Source organism: Phoxinus phoxinus (assembly GCF_949152265.1).
Source record: "Phoxinus phoxinus genome assembly, chromosome: 23".
Taxonomy (NCBI): Eukaryota; Metazoa; Chordata; class Actinopteri; order Cypriniformes; family Leuciscidae; genus Phoxinus; species Phoxinus phoxinus.
In genome coordinates this window covers 458,707-472,500 of record NC_136898.1, presented here as the reverse complement: position 1 = coordinate 472,500, position 13,794 = coordinate 458,707, and the positions used below count along the sequence as shown (strand labels likewise).

The window sequence follows — 13,794 nt, the reverse complement described above, 5'->3', positions numbered from 1 at the left end:
ACTGAAGATGTCCTCCACGCGTCTGCCGTCACCGAAGGCTCTGATTGGCTCCTCGTCTCAGATCCTGCAGATCCCCAAAGCCCAGCAGACGGTGCAGTGTGTGTCTCCCAAAGCCCTGCAGGCGCTCACGTCTCCCCAGGCCTCGGGCCCCGGGGCCAAACCCACCATACAGATCAAGCAGGAGTCCGGTGAGGACACACACCACACTACACCTGGCTCCCTGCCATCATCACACCGCAGTAAACTCATTCACACACGAGCAGCGCATGATCCGCTGTGAGACTAACATGCTCATAATGAGAAGCAGAAAAGCCTGGAGAAATCATTTTTTTACTTTTAAAACTTCAAGTATTGTAATACAGTGCAGTTGGACTTCTAAATGAAATTTTTCTTAAATATTTTTAATTTAAAAAAAATTGTGTGTGTGTGTGTGTGTGTGTGTGCAGGTGTGAAGATCATCACGCAGCAGATGCAGCCCAGTAAGATCTTGCCCAAGCCCTCGGGTGCCGCCCTGCCCAGCAGTAGCTCCGCCCCCATCATGGTGGTCAGCAGCAACGGGGCCATCATGACCACCAAACTGGTGTCCAACCCCACAGGTACAGTCAAATATAATACAAATAACTCAATTTGTTTTCATAAAATCACAGGCCTATGTAGGCGCTGCGCAAACAAGTTGACGGAAAGGAAACCGAGACGCCCATTTGTTCGTTTTCTTTATTTTACAAAAGAACAATGATCTGTGAGTTTTTTTTATTCTTGTTCTGTTCTGAATATAGTTAAGTTTAAAGGATTTGTTGTGGAGTGAGGGGAACTAAAATAGCCTATATCTGTGTTTGTAGTGTTTATAATGTTTGTAGTAGGCTTATATTCGCTTTATTTACCGCTATTATTTTTGAATGCATTAAAAAGTTTCACGTATACGACTTAGCCTACCTGTTTTTTTTCTCTCTCAAAAACAATCAAAAATATTTGTGTATTTTTTTAGAATGCAGCAAACGATAGCAGGCTATTAATTGGTTAAAATTCTTACGGTCGGTTAATGGTTAACCGGTTAATTAGCATCCCTGCAGCCAGATCAAATTACTGCAAAATCAACTGTGCGTTGCGTTCTTGTCAAGGATCAGCCAGTGCACGTGCATCATCACAAGCGTTTGTTATAGCGATAGATCACCCAAAAATGAACATTAGCCCATGATGTACTCGCCCTGAACTCATGCTAGTGTATATGACATTCTTCTGTCAGACGAACACAATCTGTTATATTAATAATGTCCTGCTCTTCACAGCTTTATAATGCAGTGAATGGCCATTTCTGTTATTAAGTCCATTAAAGTGCATCTGTCAATCATTAAAGTGCATCTGTCAATCATTAAAGTGCATCTGTCAATCATTAAAGTGCATCTGTCAATCATTAAAGTGCATCTGTCAATCATTAAAGTGCATCTGTCCATCATAAAAGTGCATCTGTCCATCATAAAAGTGCATCTGTCAATCATAAAAGTGCATCTGTCAATCATAAAAGTGCATCTGTCAATCATAAAAGTGCATCTGTCCATCATAAAAGTGCATCTGTCAATCATAAAAGTGCATCTGTCAATCATAAAAGTGCATCTGTCCATCATAAAAGTGCATCTGTCCATCATAAAAGTGCATCTGTCCATCATAAAAGTGCATCTGTCAATCATAAAAGTGCATCTGTCTATCATAAAAGTGCATCTGTCCATCATAAAAGTGCATCTGTCCATCATAAAAGTGCATCTGTCCATCATAAAAGTGCATCTGTCAATCATAAAAGTGCATCTGTCAATCATAAAAGTGCATCTGTCCATAAAAGTTTGCATGTAAATGAAGTCTATATATGTGTCGCTTCAGTAGGGTTGCTCTTAAACAGTCTGAAATCCCCTGTTCTGCAGGCACTCAGGCCACATACACTCGTCCATCGGTCAGCCCTGCTCTCGGCACGCGAGTGTCGTCCCCCGCCGGAGCCACGTACGTCAAGACCACCAGCGGCAGCATCATCACCGTCGTGCCCAAGTCCCTCGCCACGCTGGGGGGCAAGATCATCACCAGCAACATGGTGTCAGGTGAGAGGAGTACACACACACACACACACACACACAGATCCACACTGAGATTAACACTGAGACACTTGCTTTTTTAAACATTTTTAATGTTATCGGTATCGGCTCAATAAGAAAATTTGTCCAATATATTAAAGCCGATAAATAATGTATTATGTCCTTCAGCTGAGACTCTTCAGATGTTCAACATGATGATTCTGAACTGCTTGAAATATGATTAAAATCACTTCAATAAAGGAAAATAGAGTTCAGTGCAACATGTGCAGCGCAAGTCTGTCATATCGGCTTCATAACATTATCATGAGAACATCATAATTGTGTGTTTGAGACGTGGATTTTAATGATGTTTTTGTAATCAGGCTCTCAAAAATTATATAATTTTTTTTGTTATTTTTTGTTACTAGTGTAAAATTGATTTATTAAAGGAAATGGGGGTGAAATTGTAAAATCACAATAAGAATACACACCTGTACTTGCACATCTGTGTGCATTTGGCATTAACACAGACAAAATGATCATAAAAACTAAACTGAAAAAGACAAAAAGTTCCATAAGGTCGCACAAGGTCATCCATTAACTAACTTCATTGTACATTCGCACTACGCCATATCCGTATCTTCCCAAATATATCACGCTCCTGTAGTCACGTGTGTGTTTCTGATGCTCTGACTGAACAGGAACCACCACTAAGATCACCACCATCCCCATGACGTCCAAACCCAACGTGATCGTGGTGCAGAAAACCTCGGGCAAAGGAACCACCATCCAGGGTCTGCCGGGGAAGAACGTGGTCACGACACTGCTGAACGCTGGGGTGAGTCACATGACCGTCACATGACGCGTGCGGGCGGGGCAGCGGCGCTGACAAGGGGGTGTGTGTGTGTGTGTTTCAGGGAGAGAAGAGCCTGCAGGCGATGCCCGGGTCCAAGCCCGCCATCATCACCGCATCGAGACCCATCACTAAGATGATCGTGACGCAGCCCAAGAGCCTCAGCGCTGGAGTCCAGCCCGCCACCGCCACCAAGATCATCCCCACCAAGATCGTCTACGGACAGCAGGGCAAAACACAGGTCAGAGGCTGTGCCGTTATAGAGGCGGGGCTCATTTGCATATTCATAGAACCGCGAATACTAAATGAGGCAAGGATATCCAATTACATTCAAGATATTTTAAAGGAGTTCACTTTCAAATTAAAATGTCCTGATAGTTTACTCCCCTCGTCATCTGAGATGTTCATGTGTTCATCACCTCTGGTTGGCCAATCTCCAGCAGGGCGGTCGCATATCCATAAACCAGCACAGATTTATCCAGCTCCGTCAGACCCAGCGCCTGTCAGAAACACACATCAGTGAACACTAGTGAACGTCAAACCATCCGCTTGTGTCGGAGACAGATACTGGAGCACAGCGAGGGTCATTGATCAGTCAAACACGCGAGCGGATCCTCCAGCGGTGCTTCCATACGCCTATTTTTAATGTGATATTGCATAAAAAGCATTGGATGGAAGCACCAAGATGTGCATAACGTCAAAAAATGCACATAAAAAAAACATCTGTGCTCAATTGAGGTGTTTCTGAAAGGCCGGAGTCGAAGTGTGTGATCAGAACGGTGTGGTGTAATCACCTCCAGAAGCGTCTCACACACACACACACACACACACATACACGAGTGTGCTCCCGAACGCCAGAGAACATGACAGCGCTCCGCCTGACGCTCTGACACACTCGTTCATGATGGAGGGAAACAGACAGATCGCAGAAACTTAGTTTATTTCTGATATTTTGCTCTCTTGAACACATGGGATGGAAACACTGCTTTATTCTGCAATATTCCAACTCCATTCTCAACTGTGGATGGAAACACAGACACATGATCTTGAACTGAATGTATCTGTATAATGACTGTCCTATAGAACGCTTTCCAGCAGTTTGTCTCATATTTGATGGTCTCGATCGCCCCCAGTGGCTGCTCCCAGTATAGCTCATAAACCATGAAGTCTAATGGGACGCGATGGAAACTAAACAATCAAATTACACTTCAAATACCTTTTTTCAAATATGTTTTCTGTCATTTTAGGGAGTTTTTAATCACGCTGATGTAAATTTAAGTGTTCGTTTTTTAAAATAAGTTCTTAGTTAGTTATTTGATGCTATAAAAACGGGAATGTGACGTTATGATTGACAGCTGTGATTGACAGCTCCTCTAAACGAAGTATCACTGAGGAGATTGGAGCTTCAGCTTTAGTTTCTACATGTCCATAACTGTTTATTTCACACAGTACACTTTGTAGTAACCGTTTCTGCGAGAGTGAGGGCGGGACCTTGATCACATGACCACACACACACACACACACACACACACACACACACACACACACACACAGGTCCTGAATCTGCACAAGATGACAGCGCCATATTAGGAGTTTGGCGTCTTCAGTGTTCAGCAATGGAAGAGAGTGACGGGCGTCCTCCATCTTTACAGTCGGTGGTGCATTCCCTGTATTGGTGGATCTACAAGCTTCACATCTTAAATATAGTGTGTGTGTGTGTGTGTGTGTGCGCGCAGGTCCTGATCAAGCCCAAGCCCATGGCGTTCCAGGCGGTGGTGAGCGAGCAGGCCCGTCAGCTGGTCAGCGAGACGCTTCAGCAAGTCTCTCGCGGCGCAGAACCCGCCGGGTCCACTGCGGACACACTCAAGGACGACGCCGGCCCGTTCCCCGAGTCCGACTCCACTCACGGTGGGCATGCACGATCAGGACACGCATCACAACTGACGATTGTTCCCTTGCAAATTGTAATTGCGATTATTAATTACGATGATCACAATTTACATTGAATGATGTTTTGAATATCTTTATACCAGTGGTTCTCAACCCGTGTGGCCCACGTTGCCCCATGGTCATCAAGCCCGACACACTTTTATATATATATATATGTAAGCAATAAGGTACTCGAGGCTTTACTGTATCGTGGATAAGTCACGGCTGAAGAGCGTTGTTAGGCTCGACTTATCCACGATACAGCACTAGCCTCTCGTACCTTATTGCTTCTATAACACGGTTACCACACAATACAAATAAAGCCGAAAAATATGTATCTATGCGACTTTCATGAAGTAAAATCACTAAAAGCCTTCCTTCCGCTGGAAAGAATAGTCCCTGACCGTACACAGCAACAGAAGTTACACACATCATTTCTCCATTAGATGGCGGCAGAGACTCTTTATGAGCGAGTCAGTCGGTAGAGAAGAGGAGGGACTCGAACTTGTGATCACGGAGAAGACATTTCACTCGAATTAACGTCATAACTAGTTTTTTTTTACTTGTCATGTTTGTAATTGTAGTTCTCCCCTTACTTATCGTTTATTTTATTACCATTGTTATTTTTTAATTGTTGCTGCTGCTTGATGTATGGTGAGCCTTGAATAAAATGCATTATTATTATTGTAACACAGAAGAAATGATCTGCACAGAGTGAGAATGTTCTGTGTGTGCAGACTCTCAGCCGGTGGTGCACGTGATCGCCTCCAGGGGGCAGGACTGGGCCGAGCAGGAGGTGTCCGTGGAAGCCAGTCCCACCATCATCTACCAGGACGTCACAGGAGAGTCCCAGTCGGCAACGTCCACCATTAAAGCCCTTCTGGAGCTGCAGCAGACCAGCGGTGTGTGTGTGTGTGTGTGTGTGTGTGTGTGTGTGTGTGTGTGTGTGTGTGTGTGTGAGAGAGTCCCAGTCGGCAACGTCCACCATTAAAGCCCTTCTGGAGCTGCAGCAGACCAGCGGTGTGTGTGTGTGTGTGTGTGTGTGTGTGTGTGTGTGTGTGTGTGTGTGTGTGTGTGTGTGTGTGTGTGTGTGTGTGTGTGTGTGTGAGAGAGTCCCAGTCGGCAACGTCCACCATTAAAGCCCTTCTGGAGCTGCAGCAGACCAGCGGTGTGTGTGTGTGTGTGTGTGTGTGTGTGTGTGTGTGTGTGTGTGTGTGTGTGTGTGTGTGTGTGTGTGTGTGTGTGTGTGTGTGTGTGTGTGTGTGTGTGTGTGTGAGAGACCCTGCATCGGTCCCTGCCTCCTTCCTGCTGCGTTAAACCCAAATTTATTTATTACATTTATTTTTGACTCCTTCCACACTTCTCACATCATCAGTTTATCCGCTATAGAATTATGTTGAATATCTGTCAGCTGGTAAATTTAACTACACAATTAGATAATACAAGTTTAGCTCAACCAGTGACCAAGCAATGCTTCATTGTGTTCAGTGTGTGTGTGTAAAAAGAGCATTAGCAGTTACAGACACACACTTCAGCAGAACATGATCAGCTCAGAGTGGCCCAATCATATTTGTCACTGGTAGTCACTGCATGAAGAACATTTGGGTATAATATGTTTGCTATTCTCACTACATAAACTCACTTACATAAATGAACTATAGTGTCCTGCACACACTAATGAAAAAAAATGATATCTTGTGTCTAAATAAATGTGTGTGTGTGTGTGTGTGTGTTGCAGTGAAGGAGAAGAGCGACGCTAAACCTCGGCAGCACACTATCGACCTGAGTCAGATGGCAGTGCCGATCCCGGTGTCCTCAGAGCGGAGACAGTCCCCGGAGCCGTCGGGTCAGAACCCCGGAGACGCGGACCCCGTCCCGGAATACACCCCGATCGGTACATCAACACTGACGCTCAGAGACTCACTTAATGCCCTCAACTCTGGGTCCCTCTTAAATTCAGTTTGATCGAAGTTAAGGTCATAAACATATATTTAAAGTCCCCATGTAGTCAATAATTTATCCCTTAAAACTCACCAAAATTACATATTTAAAAAAAATGTCCTTACAAAAATAATGTCTTCATGCCTTAACTCGACATCCTCGCCTCATTTAGTATGCGCGGTTCTATGAATATGCAAATGATCCCCGCCTCCACTCACTCACTCACTCACTCAGAGATCCACTGGTGGACGATCACACGTTGATCTGATTGGTCAAGGTAGTGTGTGACGTCAGAATCACCAGCGATTTCACACCGTGTGTTTGAGACTGTCTTTGGTTCACTGCAGTTTTAAGCAGAAAATACTCAGCAATGCTGTCCACTTATGAACTTACACATGGTGTGTGTTAAAGCAGATTAATAACACCACACACACACATACACTACAGTAACAGCTGGACTTTCACCACAGGGTGTATATTATTTTTATATTATTGGTATTTTTATTACTCAATAAACTGTATCTGGCGTTTAACAGGATTGAACACATGTGCTAGTGTCACACAATAATCTGTTAATTGCCGTTCCTATCATCATCATATCAGCAAACTCAGTGTCGGTCGACGAACTGCTTCATTTGTGTTATGGCGTATTGTAGTTTTGCAGTTGTGCCGTTCAATGAAGCAAAACTGAGATGCATGATTTATTCATTATGTTCTATATGGATATGCAGTATACGTTTTATTTGTGCAAGAAGTCTTTAAAAGTCTTAATTATATTTATTATATAGACTTGTTTCTCTGCAGTTGCAGGTAAAGTGTGTAAAGCTGTGGTGGGAGGAGACGTCACTGCGTCCGGCAGCCAGTCCCAGTCCCAGTCCCAGTCCACTTCAGCCAAGAGCATCACCACTGGAGCGACTGGAGCCGCCGCTCAACAGGTCACAACCGCAGACACACATTATATATGTGAAATTGCATTCAAATAAGAAACTACTTGGAAAAATATATGCTCGATCATGCATTTGCTGAAGCGGGTCGGAGCAGCACCAGTTCCTGATCTAGCTGATCCCTCTGCTGGGAATCTGGATTTGTTAGAATTTTGTTATATTTTTATATTTTATATATATACTTTTTTTTTTTTTTTTTTTTTTCGTACCGTTCATCGAAACCTGAATTGACTTAAAACATTTAAATAGTACATTTAAAAATAGTATTTTTGCACATTTTTCATAACAATAAACGTAAAATTCTGTAACTTTTTAAAAACTTTTTTCACTTCAGCAATAATCTGCCAAGTGTCGTCTCTGAGAAAGAGATCAAACTTCAGTCTCTACAGACTTCAGGATTTACCACAAATTAAGATGGAAGTGTGTGTGTGTGTGTGTGTGTGTGTGTGTGTGTGTGTGCGCGCGTGCGTGCGTGTGTGTGTGCGCGCGTGCGTGTGTGTGTCTGTGTGTGTGCGTGTGTCTGTGTGTGTGCGTGCGTGCGTGTGTGTGTGTGTGTGTGTGTGTGTGTGTGTGTGTGTGTGTGTGTGTGTGTGTGTGTGTGTGTGTGCGTCTGTGTGTGTGCGTGCGTGTGCGTTTGTGTGCGTGTGTCTGTGTGTGTGTGTGTGTGTGTGTGTGTGTGTGTGTGTGTGTGTGTGTGTGTGTGTGTGTGTGCGTGTGTCTGTGTGTGTGCGTGCGTGTGTGCGTGTGCGTGTGCGTGTGCGTGTGTGTGTGTGTGTGTGTGTGTGTGTGTGTGTGTGTGTGTGCAGGTGGAGGGGAAGCCGCTGCAGGAGCAGATGCTTGTGGACGAGGGCGAGTTCGAGGGAGACACGTTGGACCCTCAGACGGGTCTGTTCTACCGCTCGTCCCAGCAGCCCCTCAGCAAGCCTGTGATTGGCCCGTCGGAGACGAAGAGGGCGGAGCCTGTGCCAGTGAGAGCTGTGGTGCAGAGAGCGCCCTCTGCTGGCCCTCCACCGGTGTCCATCGCTCCACACACACCTCAGCTGCCCCGACTGCAGCAGGCGCCCACCTCACACAACCGGCCCAACACACACACACAGCTGTCGCAGCCGCCCCCCCTGCAGGCGCATCACCCCGTGGGCTCCGGGAAGAGCAGCGCGCAGGTGTGTGTGACCGCCTCCACACCCTCACGTCACAGATTTACTGAAGGGAAAACCTGACAGATTATTTTTAGGGTCCTATGAAATCTGTTTATTTTTTCCTAAATTGCATTTATGTGTATTTTTTCAAATTCCTTTTTTTTTTTACTGATTTTATGCATTATCAAAACTACAATTTTACAACCATTTATTAAAGGTTTAACCAAGTAAATTAAAAATTACAGCCCAATGATTTTTTTTTTTTCAAATTTAGTTTTTTTTTTTTTTTTTTACATCAATTTATTAAAAGTTTAACAAAAAAATAAATATTTTCCCCAATTTCATGGTTTCCATTAAAATTTTGTGGATTTCTATTTTAATGATTCAGTTTATTCTGCAGTTTTGTCTTCTGTCACTTTAAACTCTGGATTTTACATTTACATTTATTCATTTAGCAGACGCTTTTATCCAAAGCGACTTACAAATGAGAGCAATATAAGCAGTTAAACTAGCAGTAGGACAACAGTAGTGCTATGACCCTTCACAGTACAATCCAACGTAGTACTTTTTTTTTTTTTTTTTGTATTACTTGATCAAGTGCTGCCGAAAGAGAAGCGTCTTCAGCAGTTTCTTAAAGATGTCTCCGGACTCAGCAGCTCTGGCTGAGTTAGGCAGATCATTCCTCCAGCAGGAACAGTCATGGTGAAGGTCCGAGAGAGAGATTTCGTGCCTCTTTGAGATGGGACCACAAGACGCCGTTCGCTTGCCTCTGCAAGGGTGTGCGTGTGCGTGTGTCTGTGTGTGTGCGTGCGTGCGTGTGTGTGTGTGTGTGTGTGTGTGTGTGTGTGTGTGTGTGTGTGTGTGTGTGTGCGTCTGTGTGTGTGCGTGCGTGTGCGTTTGTGTGCGTGTGTCTGTGTCTGTGTGTGTGTGTGTGTGTGTGTGTGTGTGTGTGTGTGTGTGCGTGTGTCTGTGTGTGTGCGTGCGTGTGTGCGTGTGCGTGTGCGTGTGTGTGTGTGTGTGTGTGTGTGTGTGTGTGTGTGTGTGTGTGTGTGTGTGTGTGTGTGCAAGTTTCTGGACGGCACATAAGTCTGAAGTAATGAGTTCAGGTACAGGGGAGCAGTGCCAGTGGTTGTTCTGTAGGCAAACGTCACTGACTTTGAATTTGATGCGAGCGGCAACCAGTGCAGTTTCGTGAGGAGAGGAGTGACGTGTGCTCTCTTCGGCTCGTTGAAGACCACTCTAGCTGCAGCTTCTGGATCAGTTGCAGAGGTTTGACAGTGCAAGCTGGGAGACCAGCCAGGAGAGCATTACAATAGTCCAGTCTGGACAGAACAAGCGCCTGGACAAGGAGTTGTGCAGCTCTGATAGGAAGGGCCTGATCCTTCTGATGTTGTACAAGGGAAATCTGCATGACCGAGCAGTGCTAGCAATGTGGTCTGTGAAGATCAATTGGTCATCAATTACAACTCCAAGGTTCCTGGCTGATCTTGATGGAGTTATGGATGACAAGCTGAATGGTGAGGTTGTGATGAATTGCTGGGTTAGCCGGGATTACGAGTAGCTCTGTCTTCGCAAGGTTTAGTTGAAGGTGGTGGTCCTTCATCCAGCCAGAGAGGTCTGTAAGGCTGAGATGCGAGTCGGATCATCCGGCTGGAATGAGAGGTAGAGTTGTGTGTCATCAGCGTAGCAGTGGTAGGAAAAGCCATGTTTCTGAATCACAGATCCTAGTGATGTCATGTAGATAGAGAAGAGAAGCGGTCCCAGCACTGAGCTCTGAGGCACTCCAGTAGCTAGATCAGGGGTCACCAAACTCGGTCCTGGAGGGCCGCTGTCCTGCAGAGTTTAGCTCCAACCCCAATTAAACACACCTGAACCAGCTAATCAAGGTCTCACTAGGCATACTGGAAACTTTCAGACAGGTGTTTTTTGACCTGGTTGGAGCTAAACTCTGCAGGACAGCGGCCCTCCAGGACCGAGTTTGGTTACCCCTGAGCTAGATGATAACAGTGATGGGATAAACCATGTTTCTGAATGACAGATCTAGTGATGACATGTAGATGGAGAAGAGAAGCGGTCCCAGCACTGAGCCCTGAGGCACTCCAGTAGCTAGATGTTGGGTCTTAGACACCTCACCCCTCCACCTACCCGAGAGATAAGACTTGAACCACTGGAGTGCAGTTCACAAGATGCCCATCGTCTTTAGGATTGACAGGAGGATCTGGTGGTTAACTGTTTCAAAGGCAGTTAAAGCAGGATGTATTCTGATTGGCTGTCAGTGTTTTTATCATCCATCAATCACTCCGAAAGTGATTCCACTGATATCATTACTCATTGTTGTTACGGTTACAGTTCTCACTTCTCTGTTCGAATGAGTGTTTATTAATGTGATGTTATAGTTCTGGTTCTAGAACCTGCTTTATTCGGTCTGGTTCTGTGTGTGCGTGTGTGTGTGTCTCAGGTGCAGCAGCCGATCATCACGCAGGGCGCCAGCGTCACCAGGATCACGTTCGGCAGCCCTCAGCCGGCTCCTCATCCGGCTCCTCATCTTCAGGGTCCGCCGGTGTCCAGCAGCGCCGAGGCGTCGGTGAAGCTCCCGTCTGAGTCCAGCTCCAGTGTGCCGGTGTCGGAGAAAGCCTCGGTCTCAGACATCCTGAAGATCTCCATGCTGGAGGCGGAGCTGGAGCCCATGATGGTGGACTCGTCCAGCGACTGCGGCCCGATGACCAAAGCTGTGGCCTCCTCCTCCTCCTCCTCCTCCTCCTCCTCTTCATCACTCATCAGCAGCTCCAAGCAGACGCTCGACGCCTTCAGCCGAGCAAAGAGCAAAGAGCTGGACATCATACAGGTGCGGCGGCTGCTCTCACACACACACACACACACACACACACACACACACGCACACACACACACGCACACACACACACGCACACACACACACACACACACACGTCCTGGCTCTTCACAGGTTTATAATGGCATTAAAATGCATCTCTCATCATAAAAATCAAGCGTAGCGTTAGTTCTGGCGGGTCACGTTAGTCAAGCTCGCATCAGATGATCCACATCTACCTATAGGAATACGACGTCTATCACCGTACACATCCTCAGTATTATCAGCAGATATGGCGTTCTCTTGCTGCGACTGCTGTGATTGGCTGACACTTGTGTTTGTGGTCAGGTGATCCATCAGTACTGCTGTGATTGGCTGACGCTTGTGTTTGTGGTCAGGTGATCCATCAGTACTGCTGTGATTGGCTGACGCTTGTGGTCAGGTGATCCCTCAGTACTGCTGTGATTGGCTGACACTTGTGTTTGTGGTCAGGTGATCCATCAGCACTGCTGTGATTGGCTGACACTTGTGTTTGTGGTCAGGTGATCCCTCAGTACTGCTGTGATTGGCTGATGCTTGTGTATGTGGTCAGGTGATCCCTCAGTACTGCTGTGATTGGCTGACGCTTGTGTTTGTGGTCAGGTGATCCATCAGTACTGCTGTGATTGGCTGACGCTTGTGTTTGTGGTCAGGTGATCCATCAGCACTGCTGTGATTGGCTGACACTTGTGTTTGTGGTCAGGTGATCCCTCAGTACTGCTGTGATTGGCTGACGCTTGTTTTTGTGGTCAGGTGATCCCCCAGTACTCCATCATGCCCGACTCCAGCCAGTCTAATGTTGTGGTGGAGCCGAGCGGGTTCCTGGAGATCAGCGATTACACCAGCCAGCGCCTAGACCAGGAGGCCATGCAACAGGAAGTGGACAGCAGCAACGACGAGGGGGCGGCGGCCAGCCCCACGGCCGACCAATCACAGTGAAGCACGTGGAACTCGTGCTGTATAGAGAAACATTCAGTGAGTTTGTGCTTCGTCCTGCAGCGGAGAACAATGTTTGTGTTAAATTCTACTTCATTTATAGTTTTAAGTAGAGCTGATGGACTCTTTAAGACTCTGTTCTGCTCTCTGATTGGTGTAAATAGCGTCGCTCATGTAAATCAGTGTCTGAATTTTGTTCTCTCTCTCTGGACTCTCACACACACACACACACTCTCTCACACACTCTCTCTCACACACACTCTCTCTCTCTCTCTCGATGTAATGTTAGCATTTTAACTCTATAAACTTTACTACAAAAGCCTGCCATGCCTTGTGTTATTGTGTGTGTGTTTGCACAGGTGAGCTCTCGGGTTACGTGGGGCGTGTGGACAGGTGCGCTCACAAAACACACGCCCATCTTGTGTGTGTGTGTGTGTGGAAAGTACCAGTGTTATTAAATAGGGAGAGTTTCCCTCATTGTGATGGAAACAAATGCGCATGTGGGTGTGTGTGATCGTGGGACGAGGGGGTTTTGTGCGTCGCCAGTGTTTCTGGGTGGATTCCAGAGTGTGTGTCGCCTCATTCATGCATCGGGACTTTCCTGTGGGATCGAGGAGTCTTTTCCGCTGGGATTCGCTGCGTCCTCGTTCTCCTCTCATCCACGCAGAGGCCTTTCGTTTCTCAGAAAAGCTGCGTTTACGTAACAGCTCATTACACTAATTTGTTTTGCCTGAAGTAATTGGCGTGTTGCGTAATGTTTTTGTTCCGGGCAGAGAGAGGGTGTGATTGGTCATGTGACCTGGATCACTGAAGGCTCGCTCACAGCTAGTGGACAACGGATCACAAAACTCACGGTGCGGGTCGTCTACGGTTTTGAGCCACGGATCATATATGTATATATACAGTGTGGAGAACAAGTATTTGATACGCCGCTGATTTTGCAGGTTTTCCCACTTACAAAACATGTAGAAGTCTGTCATATTTATCATTTTCAAGGCCTTTCAAGTCGCTGCTCCCTGTCTGTGGAACGCCCTCCCAGACCACCTCAGGGCCCCGCAAACAGCGGACACATTCAAAAAAAGGACTAAAAACCCATCTTTTTACACAGGCTTATTTTAACAGCTAATGC

General features: G+C 46.1%; 1 protein-coding gene across 1 annotated transcript in view; it reads left to right on the top strand.

Moving 5' to 3' along the window:
- Positions 1-12,931, top strand: part of emsy (EMSY transcriptional repressor, BRCA2 interacting) — a 25,110-nt gene extending 12,179 nt beyond the window's left edge. Inside the window, exons 10-21 of the mRNA XM_079599879.1 lie at positions 1-188; positions 447-596; positions 1,914-2,084; positions 2,759-2,895; positions 2,975-3,151; positions 4,647-4,818; positions 5,577-5,741; positions 6,578-6,733; positions 7,585-7,715; positions 8,531-8,884; positions 11,319-11,705; positions 12,483-12,931. The exon at positions 1-188 is cut by the window's left edge and continues 16 nt beyond it. Of these exons, the coding sequence (XP_079456005.1) occupies positions 1-188; positions 447-596; positions 1,914-2,084; positions 2,759-2,895; positions 2,975-3,151; positions 4,647-4,818; positions 5,577-5,741; positions 6,578-6,733; positions 7,585-7,715; positions 8,531-8,884; positions 11,319-11,705; positions 12,483-12,668 (2,374 nt within the window). The 3' untranslated portion in view covers positions 12,669-12,931. The remainder of the gene's footprint in view (positions 189-446; positions 597-1,913; positions 2,085-2,758; positions 2,896-2,974; positions 3,152-4,646; positions 4,819-5,576; positions 5,742-6,577; positions 6,734-7,584; positions 7,716-8,530; positions 8,885-11,318; positions 11,706-12,482) is intronic.
- The last annotated feature ends 863 nt before the right edge of the window (positions 12,932-13,794 follow it).